Genomic DNA, 22,950 nt, shown 5'->3' with positions numbered 1-22,950 from the left:
CTGTCTCTGCTTGCCAATATGGCAAAAATCACACGTCTTGAGCTGCCTGTTCGTGATCGTCATGCCGCGCGCGAGTCGACGATCCGCCATGATTTTGGGATACTGAACATTCGTGTGTCCAGTCCGGTTGTGTCACTGCTTGAGTGTGGCCACACCGTCTGCGATCGTGTAATTGACGATCACACGCTGTACACCTGGGCGTCACGGAGCATCCACTGGATGCTTCGCTTCAAACACTCGAATTTCTTCGCGAGGTACAGCAAAGATCATCTGCTCTCCATTTTTTTAAGCACTGAATGTCGATGCTGCACGATCGTACGCGATTTCTAACTTCTGCTCGGTAATTGCGAGATGCATCGAGAACAGTCCGTGTGACGCGCCTCCCACGTACAGTACATCGTCCAAAAAGACTTAGCCTCGGTGTCGCCCACCTGAGTGGTGATCTTCACTCGCCCAACGCCGGACGCAAGAGTTAGCGTCGTGGCGCCCACACCAACGACATTTGCACCAATACTTTCTGAGTATTTTTTTCGAGATGAACAAAGAGAGAGCGATCACCGGTCAAGTGCACATTGGAACCTGTGTCGAAACACCACCACGATCCCTCTGGTAGTGACTTGGCCATCTTGTTATCCTCACCCTTCGTGTCCAAAACGGCCAGCATCGGACTGACCATCGCAACACCAGCAGCCACACCTTGCCGATCTTCAACAACTCCACACCTGTCCGCATGGACTTCCCCCCGCGACTCGTGTAGTTGGAGCGCTGTTGATGCCGTTGCGTCCCAGCGTTTGTCTCAGTGTTACCTCCACTGGTGGCAGCCGCACCAGGCCCAAAAACGTCATCGATAATAGCCGTACAGTCAGCCTAGAATTGACAGATCTCATTGCACCGGTGACAAGTTTTGTTCTTTATGTCTCACTTCGGTTTTCGCTGACCATCACCGTACTGATTATTCTTGTTCCCATTTTGCCCATTTTTTTGCTGATGGCGAGTACCTGTGCTGCCTCCTCGCTACTGCCGTTGGCCACTACCTGTACTAGTGAAACAATTTTCCTTGCCGCGAAGTGACTGATTCACAGCCGCTTGTTCAATCAATGCCCGAAGTCCATCCAGGGTCATCTCCGCAGAACGCCCATACTTCACTGCCCATATTATACTTCACTGCCTAGTATTAAATGCTTCGCAACGTTTAATTGATTGGTCTTCCTTGCATTTTGACCACTGCAACGCTTCACTCAAATCAGAATGTCAATTGCATGGCGTATACCAATAAAGTGTGGATCATTACAAGACTGCCGAGCGCCTGAATGCTTCTTTTGATGCATGATATATTCAGGACTTCCATTACGCCAGGAGAGCTTTTCCCAGTCGTTTTCGATCGCCAAGCAGTCCATGGCTCATGTTCTCAAGTCACGGTGTAACTAAAATCAGGTCATACCGTTTGTCTTTCTCGAGGACTGCGAATTCTGTCCATCGAGTTAAAGTCTCCAAACTTCAGTTAAATATCAACCATATTTTTTTGTTGCGGTGAACACAGTACCAGTGACAAACTTCACTGAGGTAAAGTCAATGCCTCCGGTGCATCCAAAAGAACTGAGCCATTATTAGCAGCACTTTGCTTCCACGCGTAGTACGCAACAAATCAGAGTCAATCAAGACTCTAAACGGGCTACTACCACGAGAGACCACTTCGACTCGTGTCGTTAATGAAGGACAACGATCCTTCAAAGGTAATTCCCCGTGCCCCAGTAGACCCCCTTGCATCCGCTGGACACTAGCGTTTTTCGAACGCCGTGATATTGATACCACGTGCTCGAAACCACTACGACGAGAGCTGTATTGAGAAGTTCGTCTTCCAAGTGAGCAAACACGGCGGATGTGATCAATTTGTTGACATCCATATCAGCGAATTTACTGTCTGCGGACAGCCATCGCGCTGAGATCCATTTGTTATGGATTTTCAGTATTAAGAGTTACTGCTTCCAGCGGATAGACCGATTGACCACGTGCATGGCGTCGGTAGTAAACCTCACGCTATGCAATCATAATTGCATCTTCTAGAGTCGTCGAAGTCTGCGGAAGACGTCAACCTAAGGAGGGCCACAAGTGAGTCCCTCCGTAAGTTCAGTGACCATCACTGCCTGGGGCAATGCTTCGCTGGTCATACTGGCACGCAGCTCACGGAGCTTCTGTACTTAGTCGTACAATGTGCTGTAGTCTTGACGACACGACAAAACTTCGACCGTTGTCGAAATGTCGGCGGAAGAATCATCGATTCCATGGCCCTCTTTGGCTCTTGCCACGGCTGACTTCTCATGTCATTGCCTAATCTGAAACAGGGTCACACGTTCCTTGGTATGAAAGATTGGATCACACAAGATGGTGTCACGTACAAACGTGTGGGTTACACAAGTTAGTGTGATCACACAATGGCATGGCTACACCGTAACAAGGACCTTAACAAGAAGCCATTACGTGGTGGGACAACCAGTAGTTATGCGTATTGGGTAAGCGGATTGCGATCCGCTAGACTCGTACAACTTCCGGTATAGAACGTGTGGTCGGTGACCTTAGTAAGCTCTCTCAAAGCAAAGAGCTATGGCAGCCCCGCTGCGCAACCTTTCGAACTGCCATCCAAATGCGACATGGAAGGCCACTAGACTGCGGTCGTCACGAATCTGGGCCATCGCGATAACAATGACAATTTCTCGCTGCCAACACGCAAGGCATTCATCTTCGTTCCCATTTAAGCTTTTCACCTTGTTTTTCACGAGAGGTTCCGTATGTACCGACGGTACGTGTCACCACCACTTATGAAGGAGGTGACGAAACCATGGTTGGAGACAAAATGGACAGTATTGGAGAGCATAGGCGCCCACCAACAGCACGACTGCGAGGTTGTTGGAAAGAGAGCGAAATTTGCTCATTTACTGGAGCTAGCGGACTTATCGAGCGCTAATGGTTTTTATGGCTGAAGATAGCATATAGAAATTCCGAAGGACAGGCGAGACAATACCTAGAATACCCTAAGCGACAACGATGGAAGTTTGCGAGAATAGACAATGAATTACATGTTAAAGCGACTGACTATAACTATGAATTATATTTGTGACTGGCTGGCAAGAATTTGCGTGCATAAAGTTGTTGATGACAGCCGTAGATCAGCTATGCAGCTCACCTAGTCACGAAAGATGTGTCCTTGAATGGAACGGATCTTCCAGTTTACCCGATAGAGCCTTTAAAAATATTCGCTACCCGGATATAATGACTCCAGATGATCAGACAAAGATCAAGGACTAAAACATCCGGATAATTGCCACAACAAAATTTTAACACTTCGTTCTTGTCTTCGATTTGTCGCACCCTGCCACCACTGACAGGTATGCGGAACGGGGTTACACCATTCCGATGTGGTGAAAGCAACTAGATATCATGTTGATTAAAGAATTTGACGGGCGTTCATCCAAAAGAGCCATTGCCCTTCTTTGCTTGCTCGGTCTGGCTGTGAGCGGTGCCGCATTCATAAATTGTTGGCGAACACAAGCGGACCATATAGCGGCCAACCCAGATCAGCTGCGTTTTTCTGGTGGCCGCATTCCCGACTCTAGCGCCATGAAAGATCTACTCTGCGACGAAATCATATGAGGTGCCTCAAGAAAAAAAAGTGACCAAGACGTGTATATCCGACATGGATACAGGCGTTTATGCATCTATCCGCGAAGACAACGTCCCGCAACCGAAATACACTGCGTCACATCACTAAGTTAAAATTTATGGCTTGCTACGGCCTTTCACTACATCAGTGTACCAACTTGATAATTATAACCGACAGAATTGTCGTCGAACGAGCGGTCATGTAATGCGGTCAGTCTCATTACATATGTTGTGTAAACCACATTGGTTGGCATTAGCTTTAAATCTTGCATCGCTGTATGCCTCAATTCTGATATATCAGAATTAAATGTACTTATCAGTTAATGGGGTTTCAAGACCTATTGGCCATCAATGGCTAGCTGGAAGTGAGCGATACGCAGCGAATTGTGTTAATCGATGTATGTCTTCTTCATTTAGTGCGCGTATACGGACGGGCAAATTCCGTTACATGTCAGCTACACGTGATCTCTGCAAGAGCAGCGACCACGTATGGATCTCGACCAGACATGTTGATGATTAAAGCGGCTGTGTACTAAGAAGAGAAAAGAAGACGGACAGCTACGGTATGAATGGAACTTTTCAATCATGACATTCTGGACGAGGCTTTTGATGGATTGGGATGTATAGGAAGCAGTCGCTAAAACACAAAATGAATTGTCTCACTCCAGCCAGCCCCTTTGCATGTACTTGAGAGATAGATTCCTACAGACAACGCGTACAATTCATCATGGACCCAAACATGTGGTAGAGAACCGTGTAAAAGGTATATTTTTAGAAATATTACCATTTTTATGCATTTACAGTTGTCCCTCGAATAACTCATATTTGGGTAACTCATAACCTCGCATAACTAATAAATGTTTGTTCCACCAAGCATATTTGTATGTAGCCAAGTACTAACTCATAACTGGTAAAACAGTATCCAATTATGAGTTACCCGAGTATATAGCGCTTTGCCTAACTCGCACCCTTCAGGTCTTTTTGTCACATGGACATAATGCGACGTTATGTACTGCAATCATGAATATTTCTTACAAACATAAATTTTGTTGATGTAGAAGACAATGAAGTGCGAAGCAAAGGTGCTAGGCTAATTTGAAACCAGTTACGAATTTATGGTAGTCTGACCTGTCACCGTCATTTTGAGAAATCTTTGTGGCTTTCACATGCGCCTGAAAACCACTCATCTATGGGAATTGCCACATCCAGCAGTATTACAAAGTACTTTAGCTTTTCATGATTTGTAACTATCTGCTTTTACACATCTTCGTTTTCTTGATCGTCATTCTCCTTTTCTTCCACCTCCTAAACCATGGCTATAATCTCGTCGTCATATAACTCCAGATTGGCTGTGTCGTTCTCCATCACTGGACTCAAAAGATCCTTCATAGCTGATCTTATAGATGCTGAATTCACCTCGATCGTCTCGATCAACAGCATTTTGAAGATGATAACGTCTGTAATGTCGCTTGAACGTGGAGATGATCCCAGCATCATGAACTGGATCTTGGACGTGCAGTTTGGTGGAAGGAAAACCACCTCGATACTATTCACCTCGTTGTCGTCGATTATGTGAGAAGTGGCGTTATCTTGTAAGGGGTTTACATATTGTACCTGCATGTCGTTATCACTCCTGAAAGAGGGTGCCTGTCATCACATTTTTTTATTGCTGCGATAATAAGAATCCATTTGCTCTCTTGTCTTACGATTAAAACAGCGAGGCTTATTGGTTTTTCCAATGAACAATGGCTTGAGCTTCTCTGACCCATCTGCGTTGGCGGCAAAGGCAACAGTGATGAGGTTCTGTGATGCAGAAGGGAGAAATTTAGTTTTTGTCAACCTCTTCATTTAAAAGACCATGATTATGTGCAAACAAACTTACTTTATTTTGTCTCATCTCCCAATCTGCTGTCGTGCAATGGCCTTTTATACAGCCATAAAATGAAAAATCCTACGAAGACATCAATCAAAGAACCCCCATGTAAGGTACGTTGCTAACACTCATAGCAGTTTCATCCATGTTAAACAATTCCTTCAGACCCGGTGGCGTGGATTAGGTGGTCAATACTTCTGGTTGCTGCGGGTTTGAGCCCCTCAGCGGATAAAATTCGTAATCGAACCAGACATACAAGAAGTGTCGGCTGCAGGCTAAATTTTATCGACGATAGCCAAGTATGGACTTTCGGATGACGACTCGTTCAAGATAAACCAAATAGTACTCCAGCGGAATGCAGCAATGTAATATCTTTAAATGAAAATTGCAATGCAGTTCGCTCTTTCAACAAAGCTCAGACAGCTAATAACCTTGACTAACCTATAGATATTTTATCCACCGCATTTGTAAACAATACTATAAATCGAGTTTTCGAAAACCAAAATTGCTTTTTCCGTTTTCACTAGAATATTATTTCTTTCTGAGGAAATCCAATTGTTGGGGGTTTTAGTTCGGTACTAACATGCAGAAGTACGAACTCTAATCGGGAATATCCGTTATTTAAACATGGTGTTACCTTAGCTTTTAAAGCATATACCGGTATACTGAGCATTTGATACCGGTACGCTGGACTGTTCGGCATGAGCGACAGATTAGATCAGAGAGTCTTGCTATTTGCCGAGGACAGATGCAAAACCGAGAAGATCTCGTCAAACACCGTCATGACCACTTTCAAGCAGAAGACGGATGAGTTTGATGCCAAAATGACGACTATCCGTGCGCGTCTAGAAGTCAGCCGCAAGCTGGTGTCTTCAGAACATAGCTGTTTTCTGCCTGCCGTGGCTACAAGTCCTACACATCTATCTACTAGAAGTAAACATTCTTTGTCTTTAGATCAACTTAAACTTCCTTTGCTACGACAAATTAGTGTCAAGCGAAGATCAGATGCATTCCAAAAAATTCAACTTACCAAGGTTATAAGTTCGGATATATCATCTGTCAGAGATGCTGACGCATTAGAACAAGTTGATGCATACATGACAAGGAGAAATCAGAATCAAAGTGGAAATCCCCCCACAAGCACGGTAGCGTCATCTTTTGATGATGTTGAACGGCGTTGTGAGGAACATACGCCAAGAAACATGTCGCGACCAGAGTCAACCGCTTTTAGCATCGATGAGGAGAAAGTTAGCGATACTGAAATTAACTCTCAGTTTATGGTGAACCTAAATACATCTAGCAATGTTCTGCCTATGGAGATTGCTGCCATTGAAAACGATGTGCACAGCTTTCGATCAATGCAGCGAATAGGATCTTGGTTAGGTATGAACGAAGCAAAGCGAAACATGCCTATGCTGGCTATTCAAAGCGGTTGTGAAGATCGCTTTCAAGTAGCAGGCACCGCAGAAAGGCTTAATGTTAATGATAGCAGCGTGATGAACAAAATATTTCGAGAAGTAACTGACTGCGATATTGCAAATTCTCGTCTGGAGTGTAATGCATCTTTATGCCGGGAGTGGGTGCTGTTTGCACGGTGTTCACGGAAAAGAGCCGACAAGTCAAGTAACTATGCTTCTGTGCATTTAAAAAGTAATACTGGACTTGGTTGTTTGCGGCGCCATTTCTACATTTCTTTTGAGGAAAAACAACAAATGATTGAGTGGGTGCAAACAAAAGAGTCGCGGCTTGAGAGAAATATATTGTGCGTGATCATTGAGCGAGAAGCGCTGATAGAGCGTGTGCATCGCTTATGTAACGAATGCATGGCTCAATATCAACAAAATATGGTAGCAGAAACGGGAGATATGATCATGAAACTTCTCACAGAATTAAGTCATGTCCGCTTCTTGACTGTAAAAGTCCTGGAAAATATCGATCAATGGCGACGGTATGCACGAAAGATCGGGTTCGCGCGCTATGACTCTCAGCTTAACCAGGAGGATATGGCTAACGTAGTTAGTGAGAGAGCAGCGTACGGGTGGTCAGTGTCTATAACGTTGGATACGGAAAAGCGACTCTATAAAAGTTCTAAAGGTTTTGTGTCAAAGACCAAACGCTTCTGTCGGAGTAAAGTGATTTTTGGCAAACCAGAAAAGCAAACGATATATCTTGGATACTACGACACAAAAGAAAGTGCTGAGCGTGCGTACGACGAACGCGCGGCATCGGAAGCTCGAAGATTGAACCTTACAGTCAAGCAAATACCATGTCGACGAAATGTGTTTCGTTCTTGTGGTAAACATTTCGCAGTGGAAAGTGAAAAGGGGGGGTCTAGCTTTTGCATCGAGTGCATGACTAAGCTTTCGGCGTCTTCCTCGCCATCTATGAATGACTGGAAACCACCGTTCTTTTTTGGCTCAAATGGTAATTATATCATGAAAATGGCAAAAGATTTAGACTTTTTGAATGATGTAATTCCTTTGAAAAAGGCTCTTAACAACGGTCGTGGTATTGATGATGAGGTATTTCCTGTGTGTGGAAATGTACTTTTGTTGCACAAAATTCCGAATCAGGATCCAGATCTTGCAACTTTTACAACGTTTGTGACATCTTCAGCTTGTCAGCCAAAGTCTTCCATTCCTGGCATGTCCAACATTGGTGAAGAATTTCAAGGCCGAAAGCGTATACTCAAAGCTCAGCAACTTTATCTTCAAGAACTGCAAATATACCAATCTGGTCTGTCCACCGACTCGGCTAATATGAACAAGATCGATCAAAATTTACAAAAAGATAAAGCTAGCGAACCGTCAGCTTTGCAGTATCGGCTTGTGGAGGCGTTGTATTGGGATCATTGTGCCGCTTTGAAGATACCACAAGAGCGAGCGCCACTAGCGATGCGGCAGCAAAATATTTGGTGTCGTCCGGATGCAGGGGAATGGTCTAGCCTTCTTATCAGAGGAGCACACCAACGACATTTCTTGTTTGAAAACAAGCTAGAGAAAGCGGGAAATGATTTAATGCAGAAGCGACACGCACTTCTAAGAGGCTTACGCCGGCTACGTAAAGTTCCACTATATCTGATTCAGTCTCGTACAAGTTTTATCAAGCTCATTGCAGCAGGTCAAAAGTTACGTGGTGACGTCTTGCAGCTCGAGATCAACAATGTGACAAAAAGGTTAGATCAATATGATTTATGGTGCAAAAAAGCATTGTTGGTTCAGCGCATGATTCGAGGCGAGATTGGACGGCGAAAGGCTCGCGCGACAAAGGCAGCCTTTCATCTTGCTCATAAACTACGCGTTTACTACTATAAACAGGTTGCTAGTTTGGCGAAAATGTTTTACGAGTCAGAAATTCGGACAATGGCAATTCGCAAAGCTAAAAAGAAAATTTGTACGCCAGTATACATTCGCGTTGTGAAGATGGATGGTGAGCTTGCGATTGTGACCTTCCACTCACTCCGACATTTCGATTTTTACTACGTGAATGATCATAAAGCTGCAACGAATAGTCATTCAATAATGTCATCTTCGTGTTGTTTTACTTGCGCGAGAAGATTTGACGTGAAATGTCAATATCGGGCTCAAGATAGTAAATTCGAAGTTGGAAGAGAAGTTTGCACGTGCTTTCTGAATGGTGGAAGCAATTCCAAAGATGTCCAGAATCGCGAAAGCTGGCTAATCCGTGCATACAGTCCGTCTCACAATAATGTTTATCGACTGCGACTAGAATCGACGCAGTTACATCGACTGCTCTTGTCAATAAAACTGAATCTGCACATGTCTTCTACTTACCACCCGCTTATATCAAATATGGAGACAAAACTTCTAAAAGCAGCAGCAGCATCTCGCTATGCAGATTTTTTTTCTAAAAAAGCAAAGTCTGCTGTTAAGACTCTTTCAAATTGGAGGCGGATACATAGCGATGCAATCGATCAACGAGAGTCTCTCGCAGCAGAGCTAAAAAGGAGTTTAACGCTGCTTAACAGTTTGAACTCTTTTCTTGCTGTTTCCATCAGCGATACAAAGCGAGCTCTTGATTATACATATCGTTCTTTTTCAGAAGCTCAAGCGTGGGATCAATTGGAAAATGCCAACGATCGAACGTCAATTCTTCAAAAACGTCAATTGACCAAGCGCATAGAGGAATGTCGTCAAGATGTGGAGCGTCTTCGCTACGAATGCTTTAAAGCTACGTACAATGAGCAATACATCCAGGCAAGGGTCCTTAAATCAAACGATGACTACAACCTCACTTGGTATCCGTTAATGGAACGATATTGTCAAGCTGCAGAAAAGGCCTTATTCGTGAGTCATTCAGCAAAACAACGTATGGAAAGTGTCATGGCGCATATTTGTCAAAGCTGCTTGACTTTGCGCGATTGTAATATAGTACCGATCCGCCGTAACCTCATTCTCCAAAACCCTACATGGAATGATATGGCCCTGCCTGGAATAAATATTCCAGGCTTGCGTAATCAGCTAACGTATTTGCGAAGACGTACGATAAAGCTATCGAGCGTGGCAACTTTTGCCCAAAAGACTTGGCGCGTGATGATTACAGTAAGCATGTCTTTGATTGTAAATTATGATTCTCGCACAAAAAGAGATTTCTGGATCACAGCTTACGACCCTGTGGATTGTTCAGAGCACAAAATTTTTCTTGAGTATGAGCTTCTTCAGCTCGTGATTGGCCTAAGCGGCAGGAAGTTATGGTACTCCTCTAGTCGATCCAAGCGTAGCATATGGCGTGCAACAGCAGATATCTTGATTTCCATTGCGATGCTAGACCGTTTCACGGGAGAATTTACTTTACATAAGTTAACTTTCTTCCATATGCTGCGTGAGTTAACACCGCGATTTCTCTCGAGTAAGGTCATGCAAGATTTGCAAAAAGGCCGCAAGTGTGGACAAGGAGACATTGTTTTGCGGCAAGCAGCTGTAGTCGATAAAAAAATTTGTATGGTTGTCGTGTACGAGAATTGGGGAGATTTGACGTTTGCAATATACCACACTTCAAGCGGGGATAGCTATCGCTTATCTGTGCCACTGAGCCAAGTTTTTGATCTGTTAAGCCAAAAACCTTTGATGCTTCGGCTTTGGATTTGCTGTGTCAAGTCCAATTCGTACTCTTCACTCACATTGCTTTATATTCTTAAACATGTAAGATTTTTCCAGCGTGATAGCGGTCGTGAAGATGTACAAATTGAGCTTCTAGCACAAGAAAATATAACAGTTTATCAAAAGGTCCGTCAAATCCAAAAGCGGAAAGTTCTCGTCAGTATCTTAGAAGATAGGGCCGGTGATTTTCAGATAAATGTATATGATATGAGCAGCGAGCTTACGTACAAGCTTTCGATGGAACGCGAAAGCCTTCACCGTATTCTCAAAACTTGTGACGTACCGACGTTTTCTGAATTTCAATCCAGAAACAAACTCGCCACGTCATCTTCTGCTCTGTTGCTAAGCCGCAATCGGGAACTGCTTTTCAAATGGATGTGCAGTCGACTTCGATTCCGAAATATCGCGGAGCATCCAAGTTGGATATCTTCTGAATCTTCATCGTTACTATCTGGTCTTCATTTACGTGAAAGTTTTCAAATACTGAATCGATGGATAGCCACTAGTTCACGAAATCCTATCCAAGCCGTATCTGAGGCTGATATCACTCGAAGAGCATTGGCAATTGATGCAAATGCTTTTTCTAGTTTGCTGTTTGATCAATTAACAATGATTGCGAACCCGCATCTTCCGTTTGAGCTTGACAAGCAGTACGTCGGGACGATGGATTGGATTGAAGCGGTCGCGGCATCATCGTCTACTTCCCAAGCTTGGAAGAAAGAGCTTCCATTTATGCGTGTGGACTTTTTTGTGGGAGCGCACAAATTGTTTGTACGGTTGCGAAAGGAATTGGAACTCGAGACAAAAGAGCGAAAAAGACGAGAGACATGGGCAGATATGGAACAGGAGGATCACGATGCCCTTATTCTCGATATTTCAAGGTTGATGGACAAATCGAATGCATTGTTAACAAGAATGCGGCATAAACTTTTGGACCTTCGGACAGCAGCAACAAACAAAATTGAACAATGGAACTTCGTTCACTTACAAATAAGGAAAAATATATATAGTGCGGATATGGAAATCAGTACAGATGTCGTTTCGCCATTTTTTGAATCTGTGCGCATGTTTCGGGAAGACAACAATTCTGTCTTTTTAAATCTTGTAAATCGTTGGGTGCCTACCCCATCGACGGATCTGCATACCTTTATCTCGCTTGCTAGTCTAGATCATTTGTGGTATTCTACTAAGGCCGCTGCAAGCTTGCTTCAAGCGTGTTTGAAAAAAATAGATCTTGACTTTATACCGACGCTCTGCAAGTTTGAGTCCAGGTTTAACAAAATATCTTACCGTGATAGATGTCTGGAAAAGCTATGGAAGCATAGAAGGCAGATCTTACAATTGTTTGGATCTCCAAATCGTCCTTCGTCTGTCTCCACCGCACCAATCGAAACGAATGGTGACGCGACAATGAACAATGAAGCCGACGACCAAACCATGCATCTTGACAATCAAATCCCTCCTGCAAGGACGACAACGAGCAATATGATAAATACAGGACTATTGATCCCGAGTAACATCAGCGAGCCAATCATAGAAATTTTTCTCACAGAAATGCCCTTATGGGCTCCATCAGAATCGTTTTCATATGAGGTCTACGCACAAACCCTAGTAGACAAATTGAGCCCAGTTTTCAACCAGCAGTGGAGGCAGCAAAATTGCTGCTCTCGCTTTGGTCCGACTCTTTCAGATGAAACTTGCCATTTAACTTGTAAGCGACTACCATACGGTATTCTAGTGTGCGAAAAAGTTGATTGTGAAGTTTTATCCCGAGATGAAATGACTCAATACAATCCGCGTGGTGCAGCACTTACAGGCAATTATACAATTTGTGGGCTTGCCTTCTTTTGGCCCTTACAAATGCACTGTGGATGGAATCAGAGAATACTTGATTGTTCCCATTTCCTTACTGGGTTAGTGACCAGCTCAAAAATGTTCGCGCCGCAAAAAAATTCACTTGAACAGCGAAATAAAGTTCGTTCAGCGAAATATCTTCCCTGGAAACAGTTTGCTATTAAGAAACTTCGAATATCACAGGCCGTGAAGCGCAATCGGACCCATGAAGTTATGTGCATTGATTCGCTGAATTACGAAGATGAGATGGTAGAGAAGGACAAACGCACGGTCACTATCTTCACGATTGAATTCCAGCAGCTACAGATTTATCTTGGAGAGTTCACAATTGAAAATTTCCGTAGCGGTACCAACGTAACTAAGTGGATGAAACATTTTTTTTCGATGCGACAGGAGCTAATTCGAAATGGTAGCAAACACGAAAAAAATTGGCGCATAATGAAAAGCGATATGCAAGTGAATTCAAATGTACTCGATCTCTGCGATTCCTATGGAAATGCCATTCGGATCCCATGCAGTCAAAACGACGGATTTATAAGTGGAAATCATTTAGGCAAACAGTGAAAGCTGGTGGCTGTGTACACCACACGAGTGCTAATTCCCCCTTTGTTTCACGCCTCGAGTTCAGACTAGTCTTCAATTTGATTTTGATTTTGAACTGTGTGTGGTGATGTTTTCTTGACAAAAGGGTACGACACAATACGATTCTGCTTGATTTGACACAAGAAAGATAGGCTAGAGCCAACGGCATATCAGCATAAGCCTTTTAGCAGGTGCATTAATCACCCACCTCTCTCCGACGGCGATGCATCTGGCCTCAAATTGAGTGCTAGCTTCATCGTCGGCAATATTCTTCTCTACTTCGCAACTTTCAAATGAAGTTTGCTTCAGATTGGCTGGATAGAACTAAAATATTCAATCTATACCTTCTCAGCGATTGAATTCGAAGTGAAGGAACTCGTAGTAATATTCGCTTCGATACTTGGCTAGTCCATGATGATGGCATATATTCTGCATGCTCCCACGATGACCGTGTGCCCTCTACAAGAAATCGTCCATAATTATTCAAGTCGCAACAGCAAAATATGATAGCAACGCACTGGTGGTTTCTTTTGCGGCGAAAACAATCGGTGAGTGGTGTCGTATGAACTGCTTGAGAAAAATGTATACTTGCTCCGACATCGCCAGACCGCTACCCACCCTTTTAGCAGTCATCTGTAGCAATCAGCCATTATTTCAAGCATCCAAAGTCAAGTGGCATCAACAGACCATATCGATAGAATGGAAGGACCCGACGGAGTTGATCACAAGCATCAAAGCTAACAACCGCAAAAAGGTTAACAAACTGTCTCCATCCACACATTCTCTGTATAACTCACAAGATGGCGATGCCTCAAGCAACTGAAAATGAATGTGATTCAGTGTCGCTAGCCACTGGAACGTGTCCTGACAACAACATATTTGCACTTGTCCTAATGCGTCGTCCACAGCATTCTCCCGATCATAACTGGCCATCTTATCGGCAACTAGTGACGCCAACCGTATAGCAGACACTTTAGCCTCATGGTCAAATATATACACGCGTTCTTTCGGCGCCTTGTAGCACGTTGCAGAGCTTTTAGTCAAAAAAGAAGCCACAATGTGTTCCAGCACTTGAGTTTTGGGAGTGTCGCTTGCCCCACATATTTCTATGACTTGTCGTGGTTGGAATCCATACTTTTTGCCATGACGCGTTGTTGTGGCCGCGTCAAGAAATTCTAAACCAGTCAAAAAGCTGCGTTTTGGTTGCCGCGCGAACAAGTCTAATGCTGTTTCATCCAGTTTTAGTCGCTGCATTATTGTTATTATTTATCGTGCCATAACCTAAACAATGCTATTATGTTATGTACATAAGGTCATGGCTTGATGTTACACTCTCGCTTTTGTAACTGAGTCAGTTGGCAATTATGACGCCTACCCAACATAACGGGATTGCGCTGTCAAGCTCACCTTTAGGTTGGAGCCCTACAAGGACTTTGGACACTCCCGCATCCATAAAGTATGACGATTCCTTTTTGGAAAAGCCACCGCTGTCCGCTGCCTGCCCAAGTGATGAGTCTTCGCCGCGAAAGAAGGTGCATTCTAAATCCATTGACTTTGCTGCCCTGTACAAGCGATCTTCGCGCGATTTGGATATGCTGGTGACGCTACGGGCTTTTGAAAAAGAGCTAGAAACGGTATCGATACAGCACAGACTACAACGACAGACTTTGGCAGCGGAAGCGACAACGTTAAGGTTCGCATCGGACCAGCTGCAGCAGCTACTGACGACTCAGGAGGTTGGAGGGACTGAAAATGCGGCAGGAAAAGAACAAACGATGCATCCACATCCTCCAAGGGCTGCCGAAGACAAAGGAAAGCCTATGCGTCGCTTCCTACCGTCGTCCGAGACGCCATTTGTCATCACGGCGGCTACTGGAGGAAGACCCGGTGGACTTGCGGACTCGGAAGACGAAATCGATGCGCAGTACCACAAAGTACAGCAGATTCGTTGGGAAGAGAATATTATATGGGGAATTGACTTTAACGCATCCCGGAAACATGACAAGGAGAAGCAAGACGAAATCGTCGAGGTAGAAGACTCAGTAGGTAAAGTCACGGAAGTGAAGAAAGACAGCAACCAGGCGGCAGCAAAGGTGATCAGTAGGCAAGCTCAGACGAATAAAAGTAGATTGAACACATCCAAGCAATCAGCAGTGGTAAAAGGGCAGGAACCGAAAGTGTCATCTAAATTTTGTGGTGAGAAATTTGATATGATGAAACCAAGGAATTACCGATGGGAGCTAGATGATTTCAAAAAGGCGAAAGGAGAGAGGAAACAGCCGGAAAAGACGACAAAAAAAACGTTGTCGTGTCCGCTGAATAGAGAGTTGCAGGATGACTCGTGGGTGGCTGCTATTGGTTGGAAGTCGACGCAAGACATGCCTGAAAGCAAACTTGTGCTGGATGACAATGATGCATCACTCATTTACTCTGTATCAGAAATGGAGGACGTACGTCCCACTTTACGTATTCCTGAACGAAAGCTGGGAGCAGCTGAACAGCGTCTAGCACAGCTTGACAAGCAGCGCATCGAGAAGAAGCAACGTATTGATGAGGTCATGGGCAATCTCGAGTTTGGTGAGCAGACTGCGGAAGGCCGACTTGGCACAGAAGGAAGTGGCAAAAAGTCAAAAGACACGCGTGTGGTCAAGAATATTGGGTATGTGCACCATTCACTGCCAGCCATGAAGCTTTCACTCACAAAACCGGAACTACCTAAGACAAAACTGCGTGATTTTCACCGACCGCGGGGTAGATTTAAAATTAATGAGCGACTTCAGTTTATGCCACCTCCTCCGGGTGCTGCTAAATTAGCCCCGCAGGAAGAGAGTGCCATGGTGACACAAATTAAAAAGAGCTCTGATTTGAATCCAACTGCTGGTGGCAAATTGATCCTGATAGAATACACAGAGCAGCACCCTCCCATGCTGTCAAATCCGGGTATGGCGTCCCGTATTCTCCACTATTGGCGGCCACCAGAAGATGCGTCAGCAGGATTGGGGATTCTGGGAAAGAAAAAAGTCCGCAAGACGCGCCCTAAACCACCAGATATGAAAATGGGCCAAGTCATTACTCTTGGCGATCACGATGAGTCTCCATTCGTTGGCGATATTCCTCCCGGACGTGTAGTAACATCATTAAACTCAAAACTTTATAAGGTGCCTATTTTTCCGCACAAGCCAACTATTCCGTTTGCCGCGAGTCCTGACGCGCGGGAACGCAACAACTCGGACATTTTCCTAATGTGTCGCTCCGTGACCAAAGGAAAGAAAGGTGTGACAATTGATAAGTCAGGCGGGCTTGGAGCTCCAAAAACTACTGTGTATATCATGGAGTTGCCTGAGGTTTATGTTGCAGGTCAAATTGAACCTCAAATTGAAGTCCCAGCACCGAACTCTCGCAGTGCAAATGAGTTCATTAGGCCGTACATGTCATTTCACATACTCAGGCTTTTTAAGAAAGCGAGTGATGGAGAGCGATTGAAGATCGAGGACATTGCACGTGCTTTTCCAAATCAGTCGGGCACTGCTATACGTAAGCGAATGAAAGAGGTTGCTACATTTGAGCGTGGTGGCAACGATTCTGGGTGGTGGAAGAAAAAGCCGACGTCACAATTGCAAAGCGAAGAAGAAATTCGCGCTAGCATTCCTCCTGAAAGTGTGTGCCTCTACGAAAGCATGATGTCTGGCCACAGACGGCTACTGGATATTGGACTGACCAAGCTATTCACGCCATCTGGCGTCAACGGAGCAATCAACCATTTGATTCGACGGTTGGAATTACGTAAAAATTCGTTGTCGACGCGTCTTGTTCCTACCAACTTGGAGAGGCGTGCGCGGGAGAAAGCACAGTCTGAACTTTGGAAAAAAGATCCTGTCGTGCGCAAACTTGAGAAGGATATCCAAGTCGCTCGGTACATTAATGAGCAGCTGCAACTTACTCCTTGGAATCTGACAAATAATTACGTCGAATGCCATCTACAGGGAAAAGGTTCTGGCATGCTTCAACTTGGTGGCATTGGTGATCCTACTGGTCGGGGTGAAGGCTTCAGTTTTGTGCGTGTGCCACAGTCTCGCGCAAAGAAGAAGGACGGCGAGGAAGATGCAGCTCCAACAACCGAGAGCAAAATTAGCGCAGAGACTGCAGCTGTGCAGAAAGCTGTAGCTGCTGTCACTGGTACAACTGCCGATTTGCGTAAACTTAAGATGAAGGAGGCCGGTGATGTGCTGCGCAATCTGGGTCTGGCGGATGCAGATATTAAGAAGCTGCGTCGTTGGGATCGAATCCATATGGTGCGTGAGCTTAGTAGTCGAGCAACAGCCCACGGTGTTGCTGGCAGTCTGAGTAAATTCGCACGTGGCGCGCGTAAGTCTCTATCAGCCCAGCAGCAAGAATACCGCAAAAAGTGTGACGTGATCTATGAGCGACAAATGGACGTGCTTAGCTCAACAAAAACTACGTTCTCATCCGACGAAGAGTCTGACGGTGATGATGAGCTTGACGAACTGGGAGCTGATGTGGAGGCTGATATATTAGGAGGAACAGATACAAAACGCGGCCCGAAAAATTTATTTCGTAGTGGAGGCGGGGGTCTCAATCGCTCGAAGGAGGTGCTTGCGGAGCGTGAGGATGCTGTAGAGCTGCGTCGTCTTATGGAGGAGATGAACGAGGATGCTGGACCCAGTGCAAACGCTAAACCTACAAGTGCTGTTCGACGTCCTGACGTCGATACAAACGGCCTGCGCAATCAGCTGCGAGCAAGCGGGATAAAAGAGGGCGGAACCGGGGCAAGTGGCATCTCTTCAGTCTCAAATATTGGTATGCGATCAAATATCATATCACGCGGTGGTTCGACGGTGTCGTCTGCCTTAGCAACGCCTACTGGCCAATTATCGCGAGTATCTTCACCAGCACATGGGAGCCGCACACCTCTTTTATCTGAGCCATCGAGTGCCTCAAAGAAGATTCCTGGACGGAAAGTATTGAAGCGCGTTGTGCGTACCATTGAAGAGGATGGAACGGAGACTGTACATATCCATTTTATCGTCGATGACAGGCAAATAGCTCGATTCCGCGCAATGCAGCAGCGGAGGGACCGCCAACATAAAGCTGATGAACGTAACCAGCTTCGTAAGCGCAAGCGTATGCTTGCACTTGAGGATGATGGCTCTGGTCAGAGCATGCTGGATAAAGCGAAGCGACGTAAGCAGTTACAAGAAGAGTTGAAGCAATTGGCGAAGACGGAAGCGCACAACAAAGGTTACCAAGAAATGCTCAAGAAAGGTGAGGCTGGTGATGATGTTGATGGCGACGTCGGTGATGATGGGAGTGGTAAGGGTGTGATTCGTTGTACGCAGTGCTTGCAGATTGGACACATGCGCACAAACCGCAGTTGTCCATTATACATGGCGGATGAAGCTCGCTCGAAAAAGACAGGACTATTGTCCGAAAAGCAAGCAAATGCTGTTCTTGCGGATTCATCAAATTTGAAGGTAAAGAAGAATTCCTCAATTATTAGCGGTGGCGATTCCAGCACCAAAATTACCGTAAACTTAGCTGAGCTGCGTGAAGGCGCGCGCAAACACAACGCAGAAAAGAAGCGCAAGCGAGAAATGGAAGTGCGGGAGCAGGCAGAGTTGTACAAGAGGCCCTATGCGAAAAGCGCCATCAAACAAAGCCGCTCGCGTATGCCGGTGGAGCATGTTAATAACGCGCTGGAAGTAGTTGTGCAGCGGCTGCTTGAAATGCCAGAAAGCGAAATATTTCGTGCACCGGTCGATGCGAGCACAGTCCATAACTACTACCAGATTGTGAAACAACCGATGGATTTGAGCACGATTCATCGCAAGATTGTAGCAAAAGAGTATGATTCGATGCGGGAATTTGTCAAAGACTTGGAGCTCATGGTGAATAATTCGCGCATATTCAACGGCGACCCAACCAAGTCGGTCATTACAGCCAACGCTCAAAAGGTATTGCGTCGTGCGCAAGACGAGATGGCAGTATTAAATGCCGAGGGGGGCATGACTCCGACGACGCCAACAACATCAACGACAGGTATGCTGAAGTAATAAACGTAGATGTTCACTGACGATAAAGATTGAGAAACGTTTTCTAAAGCACAAAATTGCAATATCAGCACAATCAATAGTTTTGCGTCGTATAGCATAATCTTGCACCTGGTATACAAATAACCTCGAGCTTAAATTCATAAATCGCGTAGATTTTTCACTATGTGGTCTGTAGATATTTATTCACTTTAACTTGGTGTAATTTTGAATATTTTGAATATCGGAATATCGGTATCCGTGAAGATTGCAGAACTCCAGACAGATTTATGATGAGATAGAGTAAAACGTATACATTAAGTATGAGCCTCAATGGAATAGGTGTACTCGTGAAATCGCAGAGCAATCTAAACTCATAGAAACGGTAGAGGCTTTCGGTCCCGCTATAGAGCGGGACCGAAAGTGACCATTGTGCACTTTCAACGCGAGATTTCAGTCTGTAAAAGTGCACGATGATTCCGTTGAACTTGGTAGCACTTGTAGTTCACCCCGCGAACAAGTCGAAAATATACCGAATTCTCTGCTAGGTTAAGCATGAAATGTTAGAATAAACGTCTTCAGGACAATATTGACCAGTTTAACTAGCTTTTGTCAGTTCTAGGATCAAAAGATGGCGGCCAAAGGCACCGTCAGCAAATGTTCAATGAAGCTTTTCGCATCTGACTTTCCATGCTTTGCGCGATTATGGGCGAGTATATCGTTGAATGAAGTTATTGCATCGTCACGATGTGACGTGAACACTTGTGACCCAGACGATCGTACAACATTGGCGCAATTTATCGTACCTCTGTCATCTCAAACCGCTCTAAAAACATTTCCGTTTGAAGTAATCACCGCAGTGACAGGGATCTGGTCAGCAGTCTGATGAAACCATCGACCGGGTCAGGGGCACTGAACAAGTAGAAGTCAACTTCAAGCTCATTTTCTCAATGATGGGTGCTGCTCTTACAGCGTGTTTGCATTTAATTAATTATTACTATGCACAATTTGCCCATTGTCATTAGCCTTTCTGATAGGAGGGAGTCACCGCCAAGTGTAAGCATTTATCTTAAATCATCATGTTCAAACAACCTGCTTCGCACAAAATGTTTCAATGTCGCTACGCTGATCATTTAGTAAGGGCCATATCATTTTATCACAATATTTGGTTTCGATATCCATGTCGTAAGTAGTCGATCGCTTGTCGTAACGTTTGATATTCCTTAAACAGAGGATCGGAAGAGTCCGTATAATTGTTGAGGATTGCTGTCCCAATTTTTGCACTAGAAATTCTGTAACAAATGAAATGCTCAGCTCATCCTTCTGTATTTACTGTATTATCAGTACGTTACCATCTTCAATCCCTCGCACATATCTCCAAGATATATTTTGTTCAGCTGTATAAGAGCAGTAAAGGAGGCTAATAATCCCTGGCACTAACCCTTACTTTCAATTCTCAATCAAAAATCTTACTCACCTCTTACTTGTAGATGTTACTGCTCCGTACGGTGTAAGCGATACACAATGACATTAGCACTACCGTTACATTGTGATACAAACAGCTATCTTTTTATACTTGAGGCGGAACCCATCTATTCGCGACTTACATTCGCCCTTCAACGCAACCAGCAAAGACTGCAACAGCTCGACGCATTGACTCTTCACCCTCCTTGGATGAGGAGATCTCACTTAAAGGCTGTTCTCTATCGCCCCGCCAAAGATACCGCGCATACAGTTGTTCTTTTAGTTTCAGCAACGGTACAATCAAGAGGCCGCGACAAGCAATCGTCCTTAGAGGTGTGATCCCGATTTATCGGCTTGTTGCCGCTTTTGCCTTTCGATATCTGCTCAAAGCACATAACAATTCGATTGCAATCAATTTGGAACAGTACAATGTTCTACATAGGGGCTACCACAGCTTCGTGCTCGCTCCGACAGCGCTCCTAATTAATTCCTGAAATGGATGGGTTCATGACTCGTCACTGCCGTGTTTGTCCTCCCAGCCTTGCTCGATGAAGTTTGCGTGTTCATTGCTATCAATCTCGAACAACCCCACTTTTGCAAGGTTGCTGTCACAGATTCATGCTTGCTCCAAGAGCGCTTCTGTTTCACGGAAAAGGTGAGTTCATGACTCATCAATGCTTAAAAAGTGTGTGATGCCATATTTTTCCAACTTTCAGTAGATACATGATTCATAGAGATCCAGCCAAGCCATTTCTAGACTGAGACTGAATCTTGAATCCATAATATTCCATCTTCGAAGTTCACATGAAGGCTTAACGTAATCTTCGACAATTTACCCGGTGGCCGCGGCGCAAGCCTCACAATATCGTACCCGAATTTGGCATCTTCTAATTCTCCGCATACGGTCTACTAGTTTTGACAATCGCGTACAATGGAAATCCACGAAGCACCTGAATCGTTAACACTTTGCTAGCTCCCTGATGCTTGAAAGTTGGTGTTAATAATACGCCACATTAGAAAATCTGCTTCTTTCAGGACTGGGTCCCATCGAACTAAGGTAGCACCAAGCTTGGGACCTTGATGCTGAAACGGAACTGTGATTTTAATCTCTTAGAACGATATGCTTTTTTCAGAGCTGAGGACTATTGACCTCAACCCCTAGAGCTGCTGTAGAAACAATTTTTCATCATTATCATAACTACCTATATTTTGGTACCTATAATAGTATTTTGGTATTTTAACACTAACACACAGGTTTACGAAATACAATTTTGTACAATTGCGCAGAAGTGAATTGTGTAAGTACACAATAGTGCAGTACTCGTCCGTTACAGCCCTCCTAGGAAGTAGAACCCAGATCTTCTTTGGTACCAAACACTGTACAATTGCTAGAGCAAAAAGTTGTATCATTTAGAGTTTAGAGATTCTAGGCAAAACTGAAAGCTATAACATGATTTATTTTGTGCAATATTAAAACTCGCTGAGTGCATTGCGTAAAGTCAACATCCTTCGTGATCTGCGAACACTTTTCTTCTTTCACGTTGACGATGGGCGCGAAATTTAGTGGGTTACCTGAGCGCAGAAAACTATTTTTCTCTACCGGGTAAGAACTATGCTTTGGTGAGCACGCTAAGTCACAAAGTGGCCTTCCCCTTGCTCGTTGAGTGGTATACACCCCTTGCGTAGCTATCTCCTCTAATTTTTCAGGTTTGACGATGCTCGTTGAATCTCATTGCGCGTTCGTTGCGGACACAAGTCGTCCTTCTAGTGCCCTCTTGGAGGTGCGCAAACGGATTGATTGGATTGCGGCACTCCAAGATTTCAAAACGGAATTGCTACTTTGGGGCGGCCCCCAGTCGGTCTATAAAACATTTTCTTCTCCTTACCGACTTGACGCCGGAATCACAGTATGCTCCGGGTAAGCCTACGTAGAATATGAATATGTTTGCAGACGCCTCATTAAAGATTAAAATCGATACTTTCAGCGCTCCGACCGTTGAAACGACGCAGCTTCGTCCTGAACATTGCGGACACTGCATATGAATGTCAGATAATTGTGTCTAATACGATCTCACATTATATCCGTGCTTTCTTTTTACTTGCAGCTGCAATTATATATGTCAGCTTTCTATCATAGGATCGCGCACTTGGCGCACGACGCTCAATCTCTTCAAGAAAGAATCACCGAATTTGCTTCGAAGTGTTGCCGGGCTGATATCAGCAAGTCGATCGATGGTACCAATAACCCCCCCCCTACCAAAACTAAAGCTACTTTGTGAAGACGTAAGAGGAGGAAAATTGAACTAAAACCAGGGCCCTGCATGGGTCGGTGGGTCGTGGGTAACCCACGGAA

General features: G+C 44.6%; 4 protein-coding genes across 4 annotated transcripts; 2 read left to right on the top strand and 2 right to left on the bottom strand.

Annotated features, from left to right (window-relative positions):
- Positions 1 to 472: 472 nt before the first annotated feature.
- Positions 473 to 1,122, bottom strand: PHALS_02834 (uncharacterized protein; the record flags this gene model as incomplete). The annotated part of the gene is made up of 4 exons (XM_024717286.1): positions 473 to 640; positions 697 to 867; positions 939 to 1,034; positions 1,081 to 1,122. 4 exons carry the CDS (start codon positions 1,120 to 1,122, stop codon positions 473 to 475), a joined length of 477 nt encoding a protein of 158 aa, XP_024582800.1.
- A 5,109-nt stretch (positions 1,123 to 6,231) lies between these two features.
- PHALS_02833 (IQ motif, EF-hand binding site) lies at positions 6,232 to 13,068 on the top strand (the record flags this gene model as incomplete). The annotated part of the gene is made up of 1 exon (XM_024717285.1): positions 6,232 to 13,068. The coding sequence occupies one exon, from the start codon at positions 6,232 to 6,234 to the stop codon at positions 13,066 to 13,068; it is 6,837 nt and encodes a 2,278-aa protein (XP_024582799.1).
- A 65-nt stretch (positions 13,069 to 13,133) lies between these two features.
- Positions 13,134 to 14,340, bottom strand: PHALS_02832 (P-loop containing nucleoside triphosphate hydrolase; the record flags this gene model as incomplete). Its single annotated transcript, XM_024717284.1, has 6 exons — positions 13,134 to 13,239; positions 13,295 to 13,372; positions 13,431 to 13,545; positions 13,605 to 13,719; positions 13,774 to 13,823; positions 13,884 to 14,340. The coding sequence occupies 6 exons, from the start codon at positions 14,338 to 14,340 to the stop codon at positions 13,134 to 13,136; spliced, it is 921 nt and encodes a 306-aa protein (XP_024582798.1).
- A 110-nt stretch (positions 14,341 to 14,450) lies between these two features.
- On the top strand, positions 14,451 to 19,157 carry PHALS_02831 (protein serine threonine kinase; the record flags this gene model as incomplete). The annotated part of the gene is made up of 1 exon (XM_024717283.1): positions 14,451 to 19,157. The coding sequence occupies one exon, from the start codon at positions 14,451 to 14,453 to the stop codon at positions 19,155 to 19,157; it is 4,707 nt and encodes a 1,568-aa protein (XP_024582797.1).
- Between the last annotated feature and the right edge of the window lie 3,793 nt (positions 19,158 to 22,950).

This window comes from Plasmopara halstedii (assembly GCF_900000015.1).
Source record: "Plasmopara halstedii genome assembly, contig: Scaffold_2061, whole genome shotgun sequence".
NCBI lineage: Eukaryota > Oomycota > Peronosporomycetes > Peronosporales > Peronosporaceae > Plasmopara > Plasmopara halstedii.
This window is presented reverse-complemented; position numbering and strand designations above follow the sequence as displayed.